Genomic DNA, 26,805 nt, shown 5'->3' on the forward strand with positions numbered 1-26,805 from the left:
AAATGCGAGTTTTGTTTGGTTCAGTGGCGTTGTTTACATTCAGTGCCGCCAGTATTGGTCAATTGATGATGCATTGTGAAAACAATCTATATTCAGAGTGTTTTGAAGCCTTATAATAATGTGACAGACAAAGATGTAAAATATTCTTGCCCTCCAGTGGGTTGCGTCAATCAGATGATCTCGAAAAAATCTGATCAGAATCAGTTGTGAGCATATCATCTAGACAGGTTTGGATCATTGAAAACATTTGAGTAGAATAGAATTGTTCAAGAATAAGATGTTGTTGCTTTGCTCCTCAAAGCATCAGAGAAACCTAGAGAAGATCTGATTATTACAGTGATTGACTTGTAGTAGTTTTCAGTATTGGAAAATAGTAGTTGCGAGGTGCTTTTTTTGTCCTTTTGACATAAGACTAAATAGTGTCAAAATGGTGAGCTATTTTCCTAAGTATATAATTGTTTCCTAAACGTTCTATTGTGAAAGCAAAGGTTAGCCATAGTAAAACATGCAAGGGGAGGGGAGAGAGCAACAGACTCACCAAAGCAACCAAACGGGGGGTGTGTCAAATGGCTCTCTGAACAGTGTGATAAACTTAGTGGATATTTCTATTTTTAACACTCCTCTCTCTGCCCTGTCAACATAGACGGCTGTGTTTGCACCATACTGTTCATTCAGGCCAGTGGCCCCGGTGGAGACTGCTGTAAGAGTCCAGCAATGCTGAAAGACCTTTGAGGGGTTGCAGAGTTTACCTGCAGGGCAAGTGGATCTTTGATGTGGACGTGGGCTGTGTCATTTTAAAACCCCCAGAGATCTCACTCTGTTTGGGTTTAGTCGCCTGTTCGGGACAGTTGTGGACTTTTGAAAAGGGGAGTTTTGGATTACAGCAAGAACCTGTGTGTACTGAGCTTTGTTCTGACTTTTCTGTTTCTTGGACGTGTGGACTCGAGGGGACAATGTTCACTATGTCCAATGAAGGTGATGCTGGAGGTCAGCCTTCCACAACAACAATAAGCACCGTGGCCATACAGGCTGGAGACTCACAGATTGTTGTAACAGTACTCAAGGTATTTGAACTATTACACTTTACAGTGCAAAGCTTTATGTAACCTGGACATATAAATTGTATGTTTGTCACTTGAAACATAGTACTTCCTTAGTTTCATTATTGCGCAGTTAATAATAATAACACTTCTTGGTGATGGAGGTTGGCTTGAACTGTTCTATCCGTATGTCTTAAAATTACTTAATAGGATAGTTTTCTCAAATATGAAAGTTAAATAATAATTTAGTCACCCCCTTGTTGTTCTAAATCAGTATGACTATTTCTTCAGTGAACCACAAAAAAAGAGATTTAGCAGAATGTCCCAGCTGCAGTGATTTTGTAGTATTTCTATAGACTATTTTATATACTATTATTTTAATTTTTAGATTTTAAGTTGTCACTTGAATTTAAGTAATTTGTTTTCTATTTAGCTTTTTATTTCTACTTTTTGTCACTTTAGTACTTCAATTTAAGCATTTTCATCTCAATTAAGCATTTTGATTTCACATTTTCTCACCTAATATTCTATTTTATTTCATAGTTATAAAATAATATTTTTAATAGTTTAAGTAATTTAAGTACAAATAAATTCCTTCAGCTTTTGTTTCATGTTTATTTTTCATCTAATAGTTACATTTTATTTATATGTACACCTACAACAGGTTTTGAAAATAATTCAGTTTTTTAAAGAATTTTCTTCTGCTCATCAATCCTGCATTTATTATTATCCAAAATACAGCAAAAGCAGTAATATTGTGAAATATTTGTACTATTTAAAATAACTGCTTCCTATTTGAATATATTTTAAAATGTAGTTTATTTTTATTTTATTACTCCAGTCTTCAGTGTCACATGATCCTTCAGAAATCATTCTAATATGCTGATTTGCATTTATCAGCACTTATCTGAAATAAAAGGTTTTTGTAACAGTATACTAGTGTACCATTCAAAAGCTTTGAGTCTGTATTTTTATTTATTTATTTGTTTATTTTTATATAGAAATTAATACTTTCATTCCGCAAGCAATTAGTTAAAAAAGATTTCTATTTCAGATAAATGCTGTTCTTCTGAACTTTCTTTTCATAAAAGAAACCTGAAACATTTCTACCCAGCTGTTATCAACATAATAATAGTAATAATAAATGTTTTTTTTGAGCAGCAAATCAGAATATTAGAATAATTTCTGAAGGATCATGATGGTAAAAAATCAGCTTTGAAATCACAGGAATAAATTACATTGTAAAATATATTTAAATAGAAAATTAACGTTACATTAAATATTAAAAAAACATTTCAAAATTTGACAGTTTTTGCTGTACTTTGGATCAAATAAATCCAGGCTTGGTGAGCAGAAGAGACTTCTTTAAAAAAAAAAAAAAATCTTACTGTTCAAAACCTACACTACTACAAACACAGAAAGGAAACTGCTCTTACCAGTAATGGTATGGGCACACAGCTCGGGTTATTAAACAGACTCTTGGCTTGGGCTATCAATAAAACCTTATTGTTTTTTCCATGAGAGGACTCCATGGAATGTGAATATTCCATAATGCCTGACGCAGTGGCTTAATGGGGAGGCAAAAACAGCTGTGAGAAAAACACAGAGCTTTGTTATGGTCCAAGCTCCTGATGGCCTGAATTATTCATAATGATCCTCCGTGACCGGCCATCCTCATGTCTAGGTTTAAGAGTTCTGTTGTTGTCTAATGTAGGCTTGCTCCTGTTGTTGTTTCAAGGAATAGTTCAGCCTGCTGTTTTTTTACTTCTCCTATATACACTCTTAATGTTGTTTCTAGTTTATATATTTATATTAGGCTCAGAAAATCTCCATAAAAGTATACAATGCTTCTAAGTGTTCTTAAGTCATTTGATTGGAGGAAACAGTGAATTTAAGTTATTTACTAACAATCTTCTCTCCACTAGAGCTCATTTTATCACATATCACTGTGTTGCAGGTTTGAAATCAATGATTTTTAGGTTGACTGGTTCTTCATACAGTTAATTATGTGATATTAAAAACCACCAGATGCCTGCAATAGACCCTGTAAGCAGCCTTAATGTATACAGAGCTAATAATTAGCCATCAGTCCACATACCTTAAACTGTATTTTTTGCAGTTGTTTAACAAACATGACAGGCTGTGGCAGCTGTGGCAGCTCCACATTTCATTCACTCTCAGAATGGCTCTTCCTGTACTTGCAAATTGCAATGCGATTCTAAGATCAGCGCAATTTGCGTGCCAAAGTTTGCATTGGGACTTGCAATTGATCGAATGAGAATTCACAGAGGTGGATTTGCATTGAAATCAAAGTGCTCTTTGGCCAGGGGCCATTAGAGGAGCTTCTTTCAGTCTTGTTTACAGTCTGTGAAATGCACTTGAGGCCACATGGATACATGAGGTGCATGTACAGAAGCACGACCATACATTAACAAGTTCGTGTGTGTGTGTGTGTGTGTGTGTGTGTGTGTGTGTGTGTGTGTGTGTGTGTGTGTGTGTGTGTGTGTGTGTGTGTGTGTGTGTGTGTGTGTGTGTGTGTGTGTGTTTCAAAGTGTGGCAAGCTGGTGCATCTACAGCTGACTGAAGCACAGCCCAACTTGTTGGAGATTGGAAACAACCAGGATGAGACCAAAAGGCTTCTAGAGGAACATGAGCAGCTCCTTGCCAAAATTAAGGTAATCTTTTCTGTACCAATACGAAATAAAAACATTTTGATCTTGTAGCATTGATAGTATTATGTACAGACAAAAGTTTGGACACATTAACTGAATATACATTTCACAATCTTTCAGTCTCTCTGTTGGTTAAATAAGCATTTTTTTTTAAAAGCATATTACATTTATTCCAAAATAATAACTCAGCCCTGTTGAAAAAAAACAGTATACACTGGTTAGGTATACTCTTAAAAATAAAGGTGCTTCACGATGCATAGAAGAACCTTTTTTTTGCCTAAATGGTTCCATAAAGAACCTTTAACATCTGAAGAACCTTTCTGTTTCACAAAAGGTTCTTTGTGCGAAAGAAGGTTCTTCAGATTATAAAATGGTAAGAATGAGATGGTTCTTTAAGGAACCTTTGACTGAATGGTTCTTTGTGGAACCAAAAATGGTTCTTCTATGGCATCACTTGAAGAACCCTTTAAAGCACCTGTATTTTTAAGAGTGTAGGTTTTAAAGCATGGATTCTGGTTTGAGCTGGTTTAAGCTGGACCTTAAACCAGTTCATAACTAGACAAAAGACCATCTTAAACCAGCTTACACCATCATCCATGCTTCAAAACCTACCTAACCAGCATATGCTGACTTTTACAACAGGGAAGGAAGTAACAATTTAAACAATATATTTTATTTGTAAACTTATTTTCAGCTTTTCTCTTTAAAAGCTCCGTAAATATTGTTCACAGACATGGAGATTTTCTTTTAATTTAAAACCAAGCTGATCTACTCACTAAAAAGTCTTATTTTGATGTAACAAAGTGGTTATATCTAAGTGTGTGATTGTTTACTTACTTTTTTTAAATTAGCCTTCCCAATAATGCCATTATATTGTTTATTCAAACTGAACACAGAACTTGCATGAACCAGTCACAGCCGAACATAACCAGTTATATTCAACCATATTGCGATATTCTCAATTACCCCCCACCAAACTCACTGCACACTTTAGGGGGTCTGTTAAAACTCAATGGGCTCAGGGGAGGCAAGACACAAGTGATTAATACACTTTTTAATTATATAATTTTGTAATACTGGTGTAGTTTTATTTTTTATGTAGCTGCAATGTCCTTCTCACAGAACCATAAGGAAATGATTTAACGATTTATTACATTTCTACAGATGTAGTTGTTTTTTGGTGCTGTTGTTGGAGGCATTGCATCATTATAGCTCCTGAACTTTAATGCCGGTTTAGTACCCACCACTCAGTTTAATGGCAAGGTTCTTTAATGGTTCATTAAAAGCCTTGTAATAAATCTGCTCCATTCAGTGGGATGATTCCATTTGTAATGAATGTTTTGAAGTTGAAGCATAAAGATATTTTTGCATGGTAGAAATCAATTTAATGAAGATAAATTAATAACAGATGTTAAATTTTGTGTACAGTTTCATTAGACAATTTTATACTGCCAGATCTAAATAGCTGGCGCTACATCAGACATATGCCACAAAGTGATCCTTTTAGACCTACATTTCCGTGCTATATTTGAAAGTGAAAATTCATCAGAGCCGAATCTGGCCAAAAGTAACTATAGACTCTACAGTCTTTAATCAGAACAAAGTCCTCTACCACAGTTTAAACGTATTGCGTGTTACTGAATGTTTCATCATGTACTTATGTGCATCTGCCCACCAGACGTGTCTAATCAGCATGGGAGCTGCTTCTTGTTTACAGTTTAAATAAAAGTAAAAACTGTGATGTCTATTAATTGGATTTAAATTTTACACAGAAAAATGAAGGAGGTGTGTGGGCTTTGCTGGAGGAGGCTGATAAAACAGCAGCTCAGAAAGAAGGAGAGGAGTTGGTTTATGAGGCAATGGCTGTATCTCTCAGCGAGGCTTGGAAAACACTGGTCGCCCACCTGGAGAAGAGGAGATCACTGCTGATCTTGGCTTGCCATTTCTTTGAGTGTGCTCTGGAGGTAATTTACAGTAGATTCATATAGGAAAGTAATGCAACAGGAAAAATGTAATAGTTCTTTAATGCCTTATCGTGTGGAAACTAATTTATCTTTTGGTAATTTGAAAACACATTGAATTCAAAACGTCCTCCCAAGGCTAAAAAGTCATTTATTTAAGCTTAGCTATTAAAAAGGTAGCATGGTCAACTGCAACTGTATGTAGTTGATCACATTAACCAGAAAAAGTGACAATACTTTGATTTAATTTTGAACAGTAACATGCAAAACAAAATGAACACACTATTCTCACTAAATGCAAGCAGCTTTCTGTTGGTCAACACAGAAAATCCATGAAAAACATCAAGTATATTCTTATTGAAATGACTAGATTCTTCAGTGGACATTCACATTTTGGTCCCACTTTACATTAGGTGGCCTCAACTACTATGTACTTGCATTTAAATTAATCATTTGGTACAATGTACTTATTGTGTACATACATGTTTTTACATTGTATTTATATATTTTTAAAAACCTATATGTAATTAAATTTGTAATTAATTTATGTAATTACCACTGTTGAACCAACCCTTACACCCTAGCCCACCCTTAAACCTACCTAATATCACCAAACCTGTCCCTAACCCATATCCCAACTTAATAGAAGCAAATGTGTTTTGCAATGCAATATGACCACATTAAATACACTGTACTTATTTTTTGATGTAAGTACATAATAATTAAGGCCACTCAATATAAAGTGTGACCCGCATTTTTTTTTTTTTTTTTTGTTTACAGATTTAAAATAATTATAAGCTTTCCATTGATGTATGGTTTGTTAGGATAAGGCAATATTTGAAAATCTAAATATTGAGAAAATCGCCTTTAAAGTTGTTCAAATAAAGTTCTTAGCAATGTATATTGCTAATCAAAAGTGAATTTACAAAATATCTTCATGGAGCCTGATCTTTACTTAATAATAATATCCTAATGATTTTGGCATACAATAATTTTTATTTTTTTATTTAGCTGTTGCTACAAATATACTTGTGGTACTTATGACTGGTTTTGTGGTCCAGGGTCACAAATAAATAAATAAATAGACTTAAACCAGACAAAGCTGGTTTTGCTGGTTTTAAGATGGCCATGATCAGTTAGGTCCAGCAAAGCAGCTAATTTTTTTTTTTAAGCAAAAGTGTGTTTTCAGGTAACTTTAGCGGCAAGTGTGAATAACAGCAGTGAAAGTTTCTAACTTTAAAAGGCTATAATTTAGCTTGAAAATTGTTTGTACTGTATTTCTTTAAAAAATTAAGTTAAATAGTTAAGTTAAAAAATAACTTAAATTGTACTTCTATTTGATATTTTTTGTATTAAATAATACTAATCAAATTAAAGCTGATTTAAGGGTTTAAAAGATGGTTGGACCAGCTAGAAAATTCGTGAAAATTCATTCATTCATTCACCTACCTAAAACCAGCCAAGGCTGTTAAATCCATCATTTTTTAAAGCAGAAAAAGCAAGTGTGTTTTAAGTGTTCAAGTGCTTTTAGAGGCCACTGCACAGCAGTACATTTTTCTAACTTTAAAAGCCCATTGTTATCATTTTGCAGCATTTTCCAAACATGAATGGAATTATTTTCCTAACCAGCAGGTTTTAAAAACTATTTAGAAAGGGGGAAAGTTCTGTCCCTGATGGTTAGACGTGCCATGGGGAGTGTGCTACACTGTGTACTGTACAAAACAATGTTTTTGTTTATAAATACAATGGATGGTTTTTGTTTTTACAGCTTTAAAGTTGGGAAACATGGTGCTATTTGATACTAACTGAACTTGCAGTGTTGTGTATTTGTTTTATTTTTTTTACACAAACAGCTGTTTCCGTTTATCTTCAGCAATCTGAAGCAAGTCAGTCACTGTACTTTTGATATCTGCCTCAGTTAGATACTCTAGATTAAAGAAGCGTGACTCATCATCAAGGCTATGTGCTGTTGTTTTGACAGCAGCAGAAAATGGTGGCTGTGCAAATAAACTCAAGCATGAGCATGTTTCAGAACAATATTTGTTTTGCTGATAACATTTCAACAGACAAGCTTCCTGCTAAATTACTCTTTTGATGATGTACATAGAGCTGACTGCATTCATCTGCTGAAGGTTGCTGCTATCATTTATGCAACATGATGGAGTTGTCATTCACCAGGAGCTGGTTATGCAGAGTACACACACAGTGTTTCCGACTAGATGTTGAAAGAAATGTGACATACCAGATCTCAGACATCATTCTTTCTCAAAGAATGATAAGAGTCATTTGTTCATGAATAGGCCTACATTGTTTGCACATTTGTTGTTGCATACAAACTCTGTTACATACAATACATACCAACTTTTCACTTTGATATTATGTTTTTATATTGAAACTATTCACACTATCATTGAAAAGGTTATACCATTGTTACCATTTTTAAATTATACAAAAAAATATATACATTTTAAATACCGTTTTCTGTTTTAATACACTTTAAAATATAACATATTCCTATGATGCAAAGTTGAATTCTCAGCATCATTACTCCAGTCTTCAGTGTCACATGATCCTTCAGAAATCATTCTAATATGCTGATTTATTATCAATAAATGGAAACAGTTTGAATGCTTCATATATTTTTGGAACCTGTGATCCATTTTTCAGGACTTTGTTGATGAATAAAAAGTTAAAAAGAACAGCATTTATTCAAAGTATTTTTTTTAAGTATTTACTGTCATTTAGTATCAATTTCACACATCATTAAAAAAAAGTAAGAAAGGAAAAAAATAGTAAAAGTGTATATTGTTAGATTTCTATTTTAAATAAATGCTGTTCTTTTTAACTTTTTAATTTATCAAAGAATCCTGAAAAAGTATCACAAAATAAAAACAAATTATTATAGTTCAAAAAAATCAAAATGATCACAAGTGTTCCCAACATTAATTATAAATCAGCAGCATATTAAAATGATTTCTGAAGGATCATGGTGACAATGAAGACTGAGTAATGATGGTGAAAATTCAGCTATGCATCACAGAAATAAATTATATTTTGAAGTATTACATAGTAAAATAGAAAACTATTTTAAATTCAGTAATATTTCACAATATTATGATCAAATAAATATAGCCTGTGCAGAAGAGACTTCTTTAAAAAACAGAAATCTAAAAAATTACAAATCTTCTTGTTCCCAAACTTTTGAACTGTAGTGTATATTCACACAATATTAGTATTTTTATCAAATAAAATAATTCTTTGTCAAATATATTTATCTGGAACTTGAAATTTATATTGGCCACTTTGAACTTTTTTAAATACAGTTTGCCATCAGGATAGATGAAGCTGAAGACTTTCATAGTGTTGGCCTGAAATCGACCACTGCAGACAACATGAATAAACTGCTTCAGAGACATGGCACTATTAGAAGAGGTAAGAGCTTTGTTCCCTAGCATCCGTTCTGAACACCCTTGCAACAAACTCACAAACGGCTTATGATGCCCTGAAACCCTTTAGCAACACCCAAGCACCTGTCAAAAGCAAAATCTCTACTGGGGGCTTTGTTATATTGACAGACAAGTAATGCCATAATAAGACTGTGTCATGGCATAGGAGCCATGCAGATATAAACCCAATGAATGAAGAGGACTTGTTCTTAGATTCACCTTTGGGGAGCTTATAAATAATGTTTTGAATTCTCAACACAGAATATCTTTCAAATATGTGTGAATAGTGTTTTTTCTTGTCTGTCATAAACACTGTTGAATAAAACACACCAATATTATACAAAGCTTGTGCTCTATCCTCAGGAATGTTGGAGAAGTCAATGCTGGTGTTGACTAAGAGTCGTGAGTTGCTGGAATTCTTGAAGGACTTCCAGTCCCAGCAGGCCCTGCAGTATGGCAGAGCTTCTCACGGGGCCTGGAGCAGCTTTGGAAAGGTGGAAGGATTAATGGAGATTCTACAGGACAGACGCCGGCAAGTGGACCTTTGCATGAGACAACAACAGCATGAGCTGGAAATGATCCACTGCATTTGCCAGTGGGAAAGACAGGAACAGGAGGTAAGCCACTCTGGCAGAGAAAAGGTCATTTATTATAGAAATTGGATGTACTTTATCATGTAAAGATATGGCATCAGTTTGACCAGTTTATGTACTCCTAACATTTAAATAGTTAGGGTCTGTAACAGTGTTGTTTCCGTCAACGATGACGATGACGAAATAATTTCGTTGACGCCACTTTTTTTCATGACGATAACGAGACGATGACGAGATAAAAATGGCTCATTGATGACTAAAACATGACGAGACGTGTGTGAGTTTTCTTTGACGAGACGAGAATAGACGAAAATGTTAGTGGGTGGTCCGTCAGACGTTTAAAATGCATGACATTTCCGCTTATTGTGCATGCCAATTAAAACTTAAAAAGTATCTGACGCTATGGCAAGCCGTTTTAGCATTAAATACTCTTTGCTATACTAGTATGGCAAGCCGTTTTAGCATTCCATCCTTTTTTGTCTTTTATGTTCTAAAACATTCCTTCATTATTGTAATTATTGGTGAAAATAGTCGATCCGGAAGCTCACATTGTGTTGAACTATAGATCTGCTATTTTCAGAACTTACAAGTGACACTACCCAACAGCAAAATACTTACTGACCTACATTAATTTGTTAAAAGACTACTTTTTTTCCCTTTTTTTAACTAAAACTAGACTAAAACCTTTTTGACTTTTCGTCGACTAAAACTAGACTAAAACCTTTTTTACTTTTCGTCGACTAAAATTGGACTAAAACTATCACATATAGAAGTGACTAAAATTTGACTAAAACTAAGAAGCATTTTAGTCCAAAAGACTAAGACTAAATCTAAGATGGTTGTCAAAAACAACACTGGTCTGTAACCTTTTCTTTTTAGTTTTTAAAAATTAGGGTTATTCAGTAAGGATGCAAATGAGATGTAAAAGCATTTATAATGTTACAAATGTTTTCTTATTCAAACAAATGCTGTTCTTTTGAATTTTCTGTTAATCAAAGAATCCTGAAAAAGTCACGGTTTCCACAAAATATTAAGCAGAACTGTTTGATAATAATAAAAAATGTTTCATAAACAAATCAGCACAGCATGACACTGAAGTCTGGGGTAATGGCTGCTGAAAATGTAGCTTTGCCATCACAGGAATAAATTACATTTTGAAATAGATTAAATTTGTTATTTTTAAATTGTAATAATATTTCACAATATTACTAAATTTACTGTATTTTTGATCAAGCTGTGCAGCCTTAGTGAGCATAAGAGACTTCTTTCAAAAACCAAAAAATCTTACTAACCCAAACTTAACAGTAGTGTATGTTTAAAATCATGCTTACAATAATTTTATTTTACATAATGTTTTGCCATATGGGGTTGACATCTTAAGATACAGTTGTGCTCATAAGTTTACATACCCTTTGCATAATATGCAAAATGTTAATGTTATGTAAATGTTAACAAAATAAGGGATCATGAATTTTTTTTATTTTTATTATTTTTTATTTAGTACTGTCCTGATTAAGCTAAGTTTGTATATACTCCACATGACAAAAAATTACTGAATTTATAAAAATGACCCCATTCAAAAGTTTACATACCATTGAATCTTAATACTGTACGTCGTTTCCTGGATGATAAATGTTTTGTGTTTCGTGGTAGTTGTTCTTGAGTCCCTTGTTGGTTCTGAGCAGTTAAACTGCCTGCTCTTTTAGAAGAATCCTCCAGCTCCTGCACATTCTTTGGTTTTCCAGCATCTTCTACATATTTGACCCCTTTTCCAACAATGACCGTATGATTTTGAGATCCATCTTTTCACACTGAGGACAGATGAGGGACTCATCTATTACACACATCTATTGCAAAAGGTGAAAACATTTACTGATGCTCAAGAAGGCAACACAATGCATTATTAATTTTGAACAAGATGATGTGTACATTTTCCCAGAAGACAAAGTAAGGACAGTTTATTCAGATCCAAATCAAAAAGTTTACACCCTCTGACTCTTAATAAATCATATTCCCTTCTTGAGCATCAGTAAATGTATTTATCTTTTGTAATAGTTATTCATGAGTCCCTAATTTGTCCTCAGTGTCCTCAGTCATACAGGAACTGTTGGAAAATGGGTCAAATATGCAGAAGATGCTTCTAATGGGAAATAGTTCCTTTCCTCAAAGCTAATGGCAGTTACTAATTGCTCCTTTAAGATATCTAATACATGACAACATGATTACAATCAGGGTCCGAAATTAACACTCGCCACTCGCCAAATGCGAGCAAATTCTCTGTCTGGCGAGTTAAATTTAAAGCGCCATCCGCCACATGGCGAGTAAATCTTTTCACCAGTAATGTTAATCAGTATCAGTCTCACGGATCTCTGTGATGCTCCCCCGATCGGGCCAGTGCTGCCTTGTCACTAAAGTTTAATTTGCCGTGCGCAAATACAGTCTTGGTGCGTTCACACCGAAAGCCAAGCGAATATGCGCATCGCGTCACTCGCCGTAGTTTTTCCCGTCACTAGCGCGAATAACAAGAAGGCGCGATCAACCATGGCAGAGATAAATACGATCGCTGCTTTGTACCTGTTATGTAAGTCCTAAATACACCAGAAAGCCAAATGCCGACGTGTCTGGGTTCACAGCACAGTAATGTATCACAGATATATCTCAAGAATTCTAATATAAACAAAGTGTAGAGAGAGTGTAAATAAGAGATTGATCTTGCGGTACAGAGAGCGTCGTTGATTATAATAGAGCTCTGTGATATCGGAAACTAAGATGAGTGACGGCTTTTAATATTTTTTATGGGAGTTTGTAAATGAGATATTGATTTAATACAGCAGTTAAATAAACAAGAAGTTATTATTAGGTGACTTACATTGTCTGACAATAACACTATGGCTGATTTTCCGTCGTCAAAATTATTCTGGACCAAGTCACACTGTGTTTGATTGTAGATGTGCAACGGCTCTGCGCGTCTCCATTCAAACACAGCGGTGTTTCTTTTATAAGTGAACTTGTTTTTAAACGAATCTTGTGAAATGATTCAATTTCCCATTCATTAAGAGAGTCACTTGCTTTATTCTTGAATGAACCATGCATTCAAACGAATCAAATGAATATGATTCAGTGATCAATTTCAGTTTCGTGCCGCCACCTGCTGGCATATATTTTTAGTTATTGAAATCTTAAATACTTCTTTAATTCTTTAAATTATCAATTTTATTTAAAGAAAAGTTATGCTGAATAAAAAGTGTATGTATAGTTATATTTGGCTTTTGACACATTTAAAATATGTGGCTAAGAAATAAATATTAACTTTTTTTTTTCTTTTTGGTGGGGCCAGTAAAAATTTTGGCAGGGCAAGTAAAAATCTGAACCACTGGCCCGATCGGGCCAGTAGAAAAATTCCTTAGCGTTGAACCCTGCTGTGGCACAAAGACTGCGTCAGAAGCAGGAGGCCAGATTTCATGGACAAAGAAAACAAGTAGTCTGACTAGATCAGATAGTTCGTTAAAAACATTTCCAAGTTATAATAAAAAATCTAAAATGACCAAAAAGTTGTTTTTCTTATTGATGTTTTAATTGTCACTCCTCTCTGTCCGGAGCACATATAATATACAGAATAACGTGCTTTGGATATATCTGTGTTAAATCGTTCAGAATTTTGGCAGGTAAAAAATAAGCTTGGCCGGTGGATTTTTTAATCCACCGGCCAACTTGGCTGGTGTGTCAAAAACTTAATTTCGGTCCCTGATTACAATCCTTTCACGAACCTGAAAAAAAGTTCCACTTCAAGTATTTCACTGCCATTGTGTAATGAAATGCAATATGATGAATATAGCTGTCATAAGTAGTTTTTTGTATGTTCATGTTAGATTGTCTAAACTCTCACAGGTTATTCAAGCAAGCTCAAAGCCACTCAGCATGAAAACACGCTGATGACCGGCTGCCTTTTTAAAAATGTTGAACTAAAATAACTGGCCAGCATACTTAACATGCTGAGAAGGGACAGGGCACATGCTTGTGTTTGATGATCCCTGTGGAAAACCCACTTTGCTTTTATTAAAGGGGAACTAATGCTTTAAATATCTTAAATTTAAAATATTATTAAATGTTAAACTGCCAATATATATTTTTTTTAATCACTGTGAATCGAATATGTAAATTACTTTGTAATTTAATCATTGTCAAAATGACTTTTTTTTTCCATTTCATTAAAGCTGGAAATTCTGGAAGCCTGTTTCTGCCACTGAATAAAAAAATCAAAAATGTAATTGCGACTTATCTCACAGTTATGACTTTTTTTTTTTTTCGAATTTATATCACAAAACTTAGAGTTTATATCACCTATTTGTGACTTTAACTCACAATTGAGATTAATATCATGCAATTGCGACTTTATTTCTTAGAATTGCGAGTTCGTGTCTAGCAATTCCGACTTCATAACTGGCAATTGTGAGTTTATGTCTCTTATATCTTAAAAAAAAAATGTCAGAAAAGTTGCACACACCAGTGGCATAAACGGGCTTCCATAAGAAAATAAATGTATAATGTTAGATGAATAAAATAAAATAAAGTATTTCTAGGTATAATTAAAAAAAAAGCCTGACAGTCAGATGATTTGGCTTCCAATAGAGATTTTCGAAGCATGATCATCAGGTTTAATGCATCCAATGTTTCTGTCATTAAGGACATATGAAATAAAAATATGTGTTTTATTTTTTACTTTTAGTTCATGTTGTTATGCTGATCAGTAGACGCCTTTTCACTTGAGGTCTCACACTTTTAGACACTAATGCATCTTAATCACATGTTATATGTGCTTTTAAACAGGTAACACAATGGTTTAAGGAAAAGGCTACTTTGTTTTTGGAAAACAGTCAGCTGGGTTCATCTCTGTCAGAAAATGAGGACTTACTACATAAATACAAAGAGTTTGAACAGAAAGCCAAGGTAAGAGATTGTTAGACATTTCAATGACCGGATAAAATATAACTTATTATATTGTGCAAAATATTTTATTATTATTTATTTTAATATTCTAAAATTTTCTAAAAATATTATAATTAGGTGAACTTAAATTTAAATGTATGTTGGTTTGAGTGGATATTGCCATTTGGCTGCAGTATTATAGACTAACTGCTACATAACTTGTAAAACTGATTTACAAAAAACATTTTTTTTTTCTGACATTTTCCTTTCTGAAATCAACATATTTCAAACAAAACCTGTTGTGTTGTGATTGATCTTTAATTAGCGTTTCCATCCTGTTAAGTTTTTGCAAAATTACTATCAATGAGGACATCAATTGTGACTTATTTTTTGATGGTTAACAACATCACAGACATCAGTAAATAACAGAAGTAGAATAATTTCAAAAAAATAATTACAGAAATGTACATGGTATTATATAGCTTTTAAAATTAACTTTTAGTTGGAACCATTATGTAAGCTAATTCTCACCCTCTCACTGAGCAACAGTTGACAGTAACATTAGATCTCTATTTCTGTCCTGTTAATCTTTGTGCCATTGTGTAAATAATCAAGTTATAAAGTGTTAGTGCCCCAGTCTGACTATAGCACATTACTGAAAGTCTGATGCCCTTATAGAAATACACTCCTAAAAATAAAGGTGCTTTACGATGCCATAGAAGAACCTTTTTTCTCTAAATGGTTCCTTAAAGAACTTTTTGAAAGAAGGTTCTTCAGATTATAAAAAGGTAAGAAAGAGATGGTTCTTTAAACAACCTTTGACTGAATGGTTCTTTGTGGAACCAAAAATGGTTCTTCTATGGCATTACTGCGAAGAACCTTTTAAAGAACCTTTATTTTTAAGACAACACAATTAGGGCACATTTGATGGAAAAATCACTTGTAAATGGTGTTTGCATATAAATAATCAAGTTATAAAGTGCCCCAGTTTGACTATAGCCCATTACTGAAAGTCTGATACCCTTATAGAAATACACTCCTAAAAATAAAGGTGCTTTACGATGCCATAGAATAATTTTTTTCTCTCTAAATGGTTCCTTAAACATCTGAAGAACCTGTCTGTTTCACAAAAGGTTCTTTGTGGTGAAAGAAGGTTCTTCAGATTATAAAAAGGTAAGAAAGAGATGGTTCTTTAAACAGCCTTTGACTGAATGTTTCTTTGTGGAACCAAAAATGGTTCTTCTGTGGCATCGCTGTGAAGAACCTTTTAAAGCACCTTTATTTTTAAGACAACACAATTATATTTAAAGTGCCCCTATTATGCCTTTTCAAATATGATATTTCATGTAGTGTGTCATGTAGCTGTATGTGAACATAAACTATCTGCAAAGTTGTGACGCCGACAGTGCACTATAAATGAAGTTTTTGTCTAACAAAAAAAAGAGTCGGCTCACATTCGCCTAAACGAGTCGTCAGCAATTCGAATCTTTTTTCTGTAACGGCCACACGTCACGAGCTACACATTTGCGTAATGTCCGCCCACGTTCAATTTCGCGAACAACTTGCCCGCCCACAAACAGTAGGCCTACCATTTTCACGTGGATTAACGTTACATCATGTCAAGAAGACGCCCTGCGCTGTGAGAGTGAATTTGTTTTATATGCCCTTCCGAAAGATGAAACTATCAAGAATGAGTGGTTAACATTAATTTTTTCAACACCTCAGCAGTCCAATTCCAATCTTGTTGTGTTCGCGTCATTTTACTGATGACTGCTTTTCCAATCTTGGGGAGTAACGTTACAACGCGAGATTCACCAAACGCTTGGTTTTAAAAAATGGATCAGTGCCCAGTTTATTTGGACCGGCTTGCTCCTCTGAACTTCTACCTGTAAGTATGATTAATAATTGATGATTGTATTTTCTAGCGATCGTTCAAAATACGTCTTTGTGTACGTTATGGTGTGTAACAACCCCGCACATGTCTTGGTAAGCGGCTAACTTGCGTTTCTGTAGTTCTGTTGTTCAGCTGTGAGTGCAATGTAGTCTATAAATTGTGATTGATGCAGCTTGACTGTCTGTCTGCCTTATTAGTTTAAGTAATGATAATGATAAACGATGGCTTAACGCAGTGTTATGGGTTGTACGTTACAGTGTTGAAGTTCACAACGTAGAGGTGTGCCCGGTTCGCTTACAAAAGCAAATTGCAAGCACTTTCCACAGTTATAATATGACACCCACTGAGAAACGTCCTGCTTGCAAAACAGTTTCTTGTCGATGTGCCACTTCAACCGTTTCATCGTCAGACTCCGGCTCGAATTGATAGGGTAAAATCGAGGCTATCTTTTCTATGCATTAACAGGTCTCCACAGCTGTCATTCAGTTATGCCAATGGGCGTTTCGTTTTGCGCTGAAGCGGTAGACCAATCCAAAAGGACTGCACCATCTGACCAATCACAGCAGTGAGGGCTCACTGAAAGGAGGGGTTTAGAGAGACTGATTCTTCGAACTGCTTCACACGAGTCGTTTACGAATCATTTAGAAACGGGGTAAAATTAAATCTAATTTTTGAGAAAACTAAAGTGTTTTTTGAACTTGCATACATGTAAACCTGTTTTAAGAGACTATTACAACAATATTAACTACCTTTAACATGGCGTAATAGGGGCACTTTAAAGGGCACATTTGGTGGAAAAATCACTTTTAAATGGTGTTTGCATATAAATATGTCTTAGTAGTGTGTGGACACAACCACCCTACAATGATTTAAAAAAAAAAAATCCATCACTCATTTTTTAATTCCCCAAAAAACAATTAAGTCTCAATTATAAAGCGGTTTTGATTTTCTGAGCAGTATGATGGGTCGTTGTGAACAGAGCTGTCTTGACAACGTAAAAAGGGTGTTGTTTTACATGACCATTGAGATATTTTAACATTGGACGAGTACATTGGAGACCCTAAAGAATCATACCAACTTGTGGAAAGTGGGCATCCAATTTCCCCTTCAAAAAATAAAAGAAAGAAAGAAAGAACATTAAAAAAATATTTAAAAGGTTAACTCTAATGGGGATCTTTATATGGTTTGTGTATCTTCCTTCAGGACTGGGGTGTGCTGGTTGAGAGGTTGCTACAGCAGGCGTCAGATCTGCTTTCCTCGAATGAGTCCACACAGCTTCAGCGCTTGTCAGAGAAAAGTGAAAAACTCAAAGCTACACACAAGCAGTTCTGGAGCCTCATGATGAATCGTCTGGCTCATCTGCAGGAGAGCAATGCCTTTTACAGCAGTGCTAATAAAGTACGTAATGTAGTAGCACTTCACATGCTTTGACTAAGTTGAGGTTTGGATAACTGAGCTGATAGAGCCCTAACTCTTGGTAAACACTTCAGCGGCTATATTTCTTCTGACCGCATTCTAGTGACTTGAGTGTCACTTGATTTTGTGGTTGAAGGTAGTACCCCCTAGTGGAGATGTATATGTGACCCTGGACCACAAAACCAGTCTTAAGTCGCTGGGGTATGTTTGTAGCAATAGCCAAAAATACATTGCATGGGTCAAAATTATTGATTTTTCTTTTATGCCAAAAATCATTAGGAAATTAAGTAAAGATCATGTTCCATGAAGATTTTTTGTAAAATTCCTACTGTAAATGTATCAAAATGTAATTTTTGATTAGTAATATGCATTGTTAAGAACCTAATTTGGACAGCTTTAAAGGTGATTTTCTCAGGATTTTGATTTTTTTGCACCCTCAGATTCCAGATTTTCAAATAGATGTATCTCGGCCAAATATTGTCCTATCCTAATAAACCATACATCAATAGAAAGCTTATTTACTGAGCTTTCATATTATATTTACATCTCAGTTTTGTAAAATTTAACCTTATGACTGGTTTTGTGGTCCAGGGTCACATATGTGAGTGATTTGTGGAGTGTGTTGCATACAATGACACAGAGTTGTTATATAGAATTTCATACAGGCATTTCATAAACTGTGTCAATATAAGCACTGAAATTTAATCATTTATTTATTGTTGTCTCCAGGCATTTGAGGTGCTGGGCACCATAGAGATTGCTATAAAGGAACTGAAGAATCAGCCTCTGCCGTTACCTGACCTGGCTAGGAAGCATGAAGAGTTTTCTCGGAGTATAAAGGACGCATCTGTTGAGCCTCTTCAGAGAGGTCAGCTGTTACTTCAGAAGCTTGGCCCACAAAGGTGAGAAGACAAAGAGCAGATGCTACAGTGTGTTAAAAAATAGACCCTATCACAACAGATATCCAGACTCTGGGTTTTCAGAGAGGTGATAAAAGGATTGGGATGTTCTGTGCAGTGTCAGGCATCCACAGAGTGTGTGTGTGTTTGTTTGTTAGTGCCCAAGTTGGAGGGCTGCAAAGGATGCTGGGATACATCAAAGAGAGGATGGAGGTTCTGAGCCATGAGTGTCACGCCCACAGAGAGATAACTGGCAAAAGGCAGCAGCTGGTGTCTTCATTTGAAGAGCTAGTGGAAAAGGTATAGATAAGCTGTGGTAATCTTTGTATGTAGACATCTAATAAGATCTAATAATAATAATTCTAATAATTAGTGGTGAATGTAATAATTGGGGGTGAATGTCATGTCATTTTTTTCAGTAGTTTTTTTATTTTATTTTTATTTTTAATCATGCTAATTAAATGTCACATCAAATGTAAATATTTATTTATTTATAGTCATAAAGTCAATTTCATATCACAGTTCTCCTCCTAATAATAATAATAAATGCAATATATTTTCTTATTATTATTAATATTATTTGCTGTTGTCTTCTTAATCATGCTGATTAAATAAATGTAAATATTTATTTGTTCATTTATTTATTTATTGTCTGTCATAATGTCAATTTCATATCACATTCCTCTACCCAATAATAATAATACTTCAAAAACATAAATTATATAAAGTATTTACTTAATGTATGTATTTGCTATTGCCTTTATGTTTTGCTGTTGTCTTTTTAATAATGCCGATTAAATATCACATCAAATGTAAATATTTTTTGTCCACTCAATAATAATAATATAATAATGATAATAATAAAAATTCAAAACCATAAATTATATAAAGTATTTTCTTTGTATTTGTATTTACTATTGCCTTTCTTATCCTGATTAAAAACGAATTAAATGCAAAAATATATTATTATTATTATTATGTTTTGCTGTTGTGTTTTTAATCATGCTGATTAAATAACACATACAATTTATTTATTTATTGTCAATGTCAAATTCATATCAAATTTCTGCACCCAATAATAATAATTTTTTTTAATAATTATATAAAGTATTTTTATGTATGTTTATGTTTGCTATTGCCTTTCTTATCCTGATTAAAAACAAATTAAATGCAAAAATATATTATTATTATTATTATTGTTGTGTTTTGCTGTTTTCTTTTTATTCATGATGATTAAATATCACATCAAATGTAAATATTTATTTACTTATTGTCATGATATCAATTTCATATCACATTTCTCCACCCAATAATAATATTAATAATAATAGTCATTCAAAAACAAAAATCATTTAAAGCATTTACTTTGTGTTTTTATGTGCTATTGCTTTTCTTATCCTGTTTAAAAACAAATTAAATGCAAAAATGTATTATTATTATTATTATTATGTTTTTCTGTTTTTAATTGTGCTGATTAAATAACATATCAAATGTATTTATTTATTGTCATACTGTCAATTTCATATCACATTTCTCCACCCAATAATAAATTTAATTTAATTAAAAATAATTTAATAATAATAATTTATAATTAAAAATGCAAAAATGTATTAAAAATAAATAAATGCCTTTATTTATGCTGTTGAAAAATCAAATACAATATTTAAAGTGTACATATTTTTTAAAAAATAGCCTAAATTTGAAATCATTAGATTATTTCTTATATGTTCATAAACATTCTGTAATGTTATAGCTTGTTAAAAAATGCATATATTCCCTTATTATGATTTGTATCTCCACAGGTGTCTGCTTGGATTAAGAGCAGCAACGGTGTCCTGTCTTCCAGTACAGAGCCTGGTATATCTCTAATTGAGGCTGAGGACACCCTTAACAAGCATGTTGAGCTGCTCTCACAATCTCAGGTGACTTCATACTTCCATAGACCAAGAATACATCATGTTCAAAGGAAAATTTTACGTGGGTTGTTATTTTACCATTTTATAGAACCTCTAAAAAGTAAAAGTGCTATGAAGATTTTTTCATAGTAATCAGGTTTTTCTCTGAATGGTGCTTTTTTTCTGCAGGATGTTATGAGAGACTCGGAGGCTATAGCTGGTTTTATAAAAGAACTAAAAGGGCTGGAATCCTCAGATACAGTCGAGCTGTCCAACAAAGCTTCACTTCTGGCAGAGGAGATGAAAACATTGGTCAGGAACATTTCATCACATGTGGAAAGCCTGAGACCCTATGTGGACTTTCTGCGCTCTGCAGATGAGGTATGGTTGTATATTTATAACATAGATTTATATTCAGACAAAATAAAAACAATATTCAAATGATCATGTTTTGTGTGGTGGCACAGGTTGAGGAGCAGATAAGGACCCTTCAGGAATGCTACAAGAATAGGCCAGAGGAAGAGGAGGAAAATGAAGGAGCAGGAGCATCCATGAAGGATATGTTGGATGCTAAGTGGCAGTCGTTTCTGCAGAATTTTTTCACCATGCAGGACCTGGGCAACAATTTTATTAACTCCTCTAACATGGTAAGAAAGTTTGTAGAACCTATTTTAATGCAAACTTAAAACTAGTAGTCTTTGCAAATCTATTGCAATGTTTTGTGGTTTTAAAATCTAGTATATTTTTTGTTGCAGATCAGTGGAAACCTGAATCTTAACGTTAAAGCAGCAAGTCATGTTGTAGAAAAATATATGGAGACACTGACCAAGAAGAAATCTGAACTAACAGACTTATGGACGTCCTGGCAACTGCATTATACTCAGATAAAATCTGTAAAGAAGCAGTGGAAAAAATTTAAGGATCAACTTAAAAAGGTAACTTTTGATTTTGTTCATAAATACACTACCAGTCAAAAGTTTTTGAACAGTAAGATTTTTAATGTTTTTTAAAGAGGTCTTACCTGCCCACCAATCCTGCATTCATTTGATCCAAAGTACAGCAAAAACAGTTTTGAAATAATATTTTATGATAAAGACGTATAATGTTACAAAATAATTCTATTTGAGATAAATGCTTTTCTTAAAAAACTGAAAATATTCTGTTCAACTGTTTTCAACATAATAATATTAATAATAAATGTTTTTTGAGCAGCAAATAAGAATATGTGAAGGATCTGAAGGATCCTGAAGTAATGATGCTAAAATCAGCTAAATCACATTTAAAAATACAGTATATCAGAAAAGTGAACACTCCCCTCACATTTCAGCAACCATTTTAGTATATCTTCTCAAGGGACCATACTATAGAAATGAAACTGCAGCTGGTAGAGCAGTATAGATTTACTGCCCCCTGAAAATTACTCAACATACAGCCATTATTGTCAAAATAGCTGGCAACAAAATTGAACTTGTCCAAAGTGTCAATATATTGTGTTAGCACCATTGTTATCTGGCACTGCCTTAATCATCCTGGGCATGGAATTGACTAGAGCTGCACAGGTTGTTGCAGGGTTTCCTCTTCCACTCCTCTATAATGACATCACAGAGATGCTGGATGTTGTTTCTCCACCTTCCACTTGAGGATGCCCCACAGGTGCTCAATAGGGTTCAGGTCTGGAGACATACTTGGCCACCCCATCACCTTCAGCTTCCTCAGCAAGGCAGTTGTAATCTTGGTGGTGTGTTTGGGGTCGTTATCATGTTGGAAAACTGCAGTTCATCAGGCATCATGTTCTGCTTCAGAATGTGCAGTACATAATGGAATCCATGTTTCCCTCAATGAACTGCAGCTTCCCAGTACCAGCAGCACTTATGTAGCCCCAGACCATGATGCTACCACCACCATGCTTGACTGTAGGCAAGACACAGTTTTCTTGGTACTCTTCACCATGGCATCGCTACACATGCTGGACACCATCTGAGACAAACGTTTATCTTAGTCTCATTAGACCACAAGACATGGTTACAGTAATTCATGCTCTTGGACAGGTTGTCTTCAGCAAACTGTTTGCGAGCTTTCTTGAGAGCCAGCTTTAGAAGAGGCTTCCCTCTGGGACGACACCAATGCAAACAGACTATTTGCAGTGTGCGGCGTATGGTCTGAGCACTGACAATCTGACCTTCTACTTCTGCAACCTTTAAAGCAATGCTGCCAGCACTCATGCATCTGTTTTTTTGAAGCCAGGTTCTGCACCTGACGCACAAAACGAGTACTCAGCTTCGTTGATCGACCCTTGCAAGGCCTGTTCTGTATGGAACCCATCTTGGAAAACCTCTGTATGACCCTGACCACTGTAGTGTAACTCAGTTTCAGGGTGTTACTGAACCTCTAATAGCCTTGGCCATCTTTGTGAAGAGCAACAATTCTAATTCTCAAATCCTTAGTTCTTTGCCATGAGATGCCTTGTTGAACACCCAGTGGTCAGTATGAGAGAATTTAAAGCACCAAATTTTAATTGCTCTAATACAACACACACAATTTGTATGGTCCTGTCAAGCAGACAAAAATATAAACATTATAAATAGGATATGTGGCTTTGCATGGTTAAAGAACGTACTGCTGTTATCACTTAGGGTGTACTCATTTTTGTTGCCAACTATTTTGAAAATAATGGCTGTATGTTGAGTTATTTTCAGAGGACAGTAAATCTATACTGCTATACAAGCTGCGCATTGACTACTCTAAAATATATCCAAGTTTCATTTCTATAGTATTGTCCCTTGAGAAGATGTACTAAAATGGTTGCTGAAATGTGAGGGGTGTACTCACTTTTGTGAGAAACCGTATATTCAAATAGAAAACAGTTATTTTAAATGGTACAAATATTTCTAAATGTTATTGTTTTTGCTGTACTTTGGATCAAATAAATGCCGGATTGGTGAGCAGAAGAGACTTCTTAAAAAACATTCAAAATCTTACTGTTCAAAAACCTTTGACTGGTAGTGTACATCAGGTTATGGAAGTAAAAATTACATTATATTTTTTTTAATAATTGTTAAAGCATTTAAAAAGACAGCAATTTTATTTCTTCCAGCAAAATATTATTATTAAACAGTTTTTGTCCATTGCTTTCATCTTTTTTTTGATAACTGCCTGCAGGTTCTTCATGATTTAAAGGCAATGGAGGAGATTTTTGCTCCAGCATCAAAGGTTGATTTGGGGGGTGATTCTCAGTCTGTATCTAAACTACAGGAGAACTTCAACACTGTAAAGCCAGAATTCCTGGTGAGAAAAATATTTTTGCATTCTCATTATCACTTCTGATTTGTTTTAGCAACTAACCTCGATTTTAAAAACTTCACAGCAACTGAATGCAGAAGTGGAATTCCTGGTGAAGACATCCGAGCTGCTCAGCTTGAAAGGAATACCAATAAAAGAGAAGAACGAGAGAGTTTCTGAGCTCCTGCAGCTACATCAGCATGTCAGAGATAAAATCAGAGAGTATGAAACTGTTCTCAGTATGGCCGGGAAATTTCATCAGCTTTATCAAGAGGTAAAGAATACATTTCTGCAAGAACACTTTTAAAGAGTAATTTGAAAAGAGATTGTAACTGATTTCAAAAGCAGAATTAATATGCACTGTTAAAAGTCAGCCACCTATTCATTTTAATGGATTCTGAGAAATAATAGGATTATGAGAATTAAATAGTGATGGATAAAATTAAAAGAATGTTCAAAGTCACTACTCATTCTCTAGATAGAAAATTGCTGTGGAGACTTAGTTAATTCACTTAGCCATCATTTTAGCAATGTTTTAAAGGGATAGATCATCCAAAAATGAAAATTCTGTCATTACTCACCCTCATGTCGTTACAAACCAGCAAGACCTTCGTTCATCTTCAGAACACAAATTGAGATATGAGCTTTCTTACCCTCCATAGACAGCAATGGTCCTACCTTGTTCAAGGCCTAGAAAGGTACCAGGAACATTGACAAAGTACCACAGTGCATACGTGTGATGCTGCTGATGTAGAACACGTCATGCTGTGCCTTGTTTACGAGCAGAGAAAAGCACACACATACGTCATGGCACTCTCGTTAATGGCAGAAGACGGTAACTCGGGGGCAAAGAATTGTGTAAGAATAGAGAACAAAGTGGTCATTTTGGGGGTTTTTTGCTGACAAAAAGTATTCTTGTAGCTTTATAAAATTACGGGTCAACCACTGATTTCACATGGACTATTTTGTTGATGTTCTTGGGACCTTTTTTAGGCCTTGAACTTGGTAGGACCCGATGGCCTTAGGGTTTGGAACGACATGAGAATGAGTAATTAATGACAGAATTTTCATTTTGGGGAAAAATTTTCATTTCTCGGTATCCAAGATGTAGGTGACTTTGTTTCTTCAGTAGAACACAAATGAAGATTTTTAACTCAAACCATTGCAGTCTGTTAGTCATATAATGGCAGTGAATGGGCACCAAACCTTTGAAAGTAAAAAAACAAAAACAAAAACAAAAAAACATGCACAGACAGACAAATCCAAATTAAACCCTGCGGCTCATGACGATACATTGATGTCCTAAGACACTAAACAATTGGTTTTTGTGAGAAACTGAACAGTATTTATATCATTTTTTACCTTTGTTTTGTGTCTTAGGACATCAATGTATCGTCACGAGCCGCAGGGTTTAATTTGGATTTGTCTGTGCATGTTTTTTTTTTATTTCAAAAGTTTGGTGCCCATCCACTCCCATTAAATGACTAACAGACTGCAATGTTTTTAGTTAAAAATCTTTGTTTGTGTTCTACTGAGAAAACAAAGTCACCTACATCTTGGATGCCCTGGGGGTAAGCAGATCAACATCAAACATCAGCAGATAAACATCAAATTTTGGGTGAACTATCCCTTTTACCAACGAGTTTTTATTAGTATTATTTATTCTCTCTATATATTATATTGCATTATATTATATACTGAAATTTATAACCTAAGTTTACCTTTTTTCTTTTTTTTATATAAAGCTGGACACTGTCTTACATGCAGAACCAGTGACTGTGTTCAGTGACACCAGCCAGGCCAGGACTCAGTTGACTCAGCACCAAGAAAGGCAGAGGCACATCCGCCATCTGTACAAGCTTGCACTCTCCCTGGGTGCAGATCTTACCAACACTGTGCAGCAGTCGGTTTGTCAAATACTTAACAATATTGCATGGCCTCATTATCTTTAAAAGATTTCATGCATTCTCTTGATTTCCTTACCAGAGCCTCACAACTTTCTTTACATAATATAAAGTGAACATAAACATCATGTTTAATATTTCTTGCTTAGTCATGCATAAATACATAACAAGACTTGTTGCTTTAATAGAAACGGGATGAAACAAGTGCCAGAAAATGACCATCCTCTTCCATTCCTCCTTTCCTTTATGCTCCAAGCATCTGCTGGTGTTGTCAGTGAAGCAGTTACAGGAGAAACTGGAAACGTTAGAGAGAGGAAGTACTGAGTGCATCGATGAGGCCAACAAGTGTGAAGAGAGTTTGATGAGCAATGTCCACTTCTGCCTCTATAAGGAAGAGATTGGTGAGGTAAGTGTTGCAAGGGCTTTGGATCAATCACTAATTTCTCACAATTTCTGCTAATCTCATTTGAAGTACAATTCATGATTACTCCACTTCCAGAACAACAATTTTTACATTTTTAAAAATGTAAAAAAATTATATATTTTTTTGATAATTTACTTACCCCAGATCATCTAAGATATTTAAAAGTTTTTAAAATAAAAAAATTCCAGGATTTTTCTCCATATAGTGGACTTCAGTGGTGCTCAATCGATTTAAGGTTAAAAATCCAGTTTCAGTGCAGCTTCAAAGGGCTCTACACAATCCCAGCCAAAGAGTAAAGGTTGTATTTAGCGAAACAAAAAAAAATTACAATTTATAAGTACCGACCCAGTGTTTACAAAGTGAACATGCAAAGAAGATCAAACGGCCTTTACAAAAAAGGTAAAACAGCGATGTAGGATGATTTTGAATTTGGAGGAGAAAATGAGATGGGAGTTT

At 34.5% G+C, this 26,805-nt stretch overlaps 1 protein-coding gene across 1 annotated transcript in view; it reads left to right on the forward strand.

Moving 5' to 3' along the window:
* The first annotated feature begins 627 nt into the window (after positions 1-627).
* ccdc141 (coiled-coil domain containing 141) overlaps positions 628-26,805 on the forward strand; it is a 42,745-nt gene continuing 16,567 nt past the window's right edge. Inside the window, exons 1-17 of the mRNA XM_073845744.1 lie at positions 628-1,064; positions 3,593-3,715; positions 5,485-5,676; positions 8,997-9,105; positions 9,483-9,736; positions 14,540-14,659; positions 17,736-17,930; positions 18,678-18,850; positions 19,006-19,147; positions 20,650-20,769; positions 20,932-21,123; positions 21,210-21,389; positions 21,498-21,677; positions 23,902-24,027; positions 24,107-24,295; positions 25,767-25,928; positions 26,182-26,331. Coding sequence (XP_073701845.1) covers positions 954-1,064; positions 3,593-3,715; positions 5,485-5,676; positions 8,997-9,105; positions 9,483-9,736; positions 14,540-14,659; positions 17,736-17,930; positions 18,678-18,850; positions 19,006-19,147; positions 20,650-20,769; positions 20,932-21,123; positions 21,210-21,389; positions 21,498-21,677; positions 23,902-24,027; positions 24,107-24,295; positions 25,767-25,928; positions 26,182-26,331 — 2,718 coding nt within the window. The 5' untranslated portion in view covers positions 628-953. The remainder of the gene's footprint in view (positions 1,065-3,592; positions 3,716-5,484; positions 5,677-8,996; positions 9,106-9,482; positions 9,737-14,539; positions 14,660-17,735; positions 17,931-18,677; positions 18,851-19,005; positions 19,148-20,649; positions 20,770-20,931; positions 21,124-21,209; positions 21,390-21,497; positions 21,678-23,901; positions 24,028-24,106; positions 24,296-25,766; positions 25,929-26,181; positions 26,332-26,805) is intronic.

The sequence above is a fragment of the Garra rufa genome, chromosome 8 (assembly GCF_049309525.1).
Source record: "Garra rufa chromosome 8, GarRuf1.0, whole genome shotgun sequence".
NCBI lineage: Eukaryota > Metazoa > Chordata > Actinopteri > Cypriniformes > Cyprinidae > Garra > Garra rufa.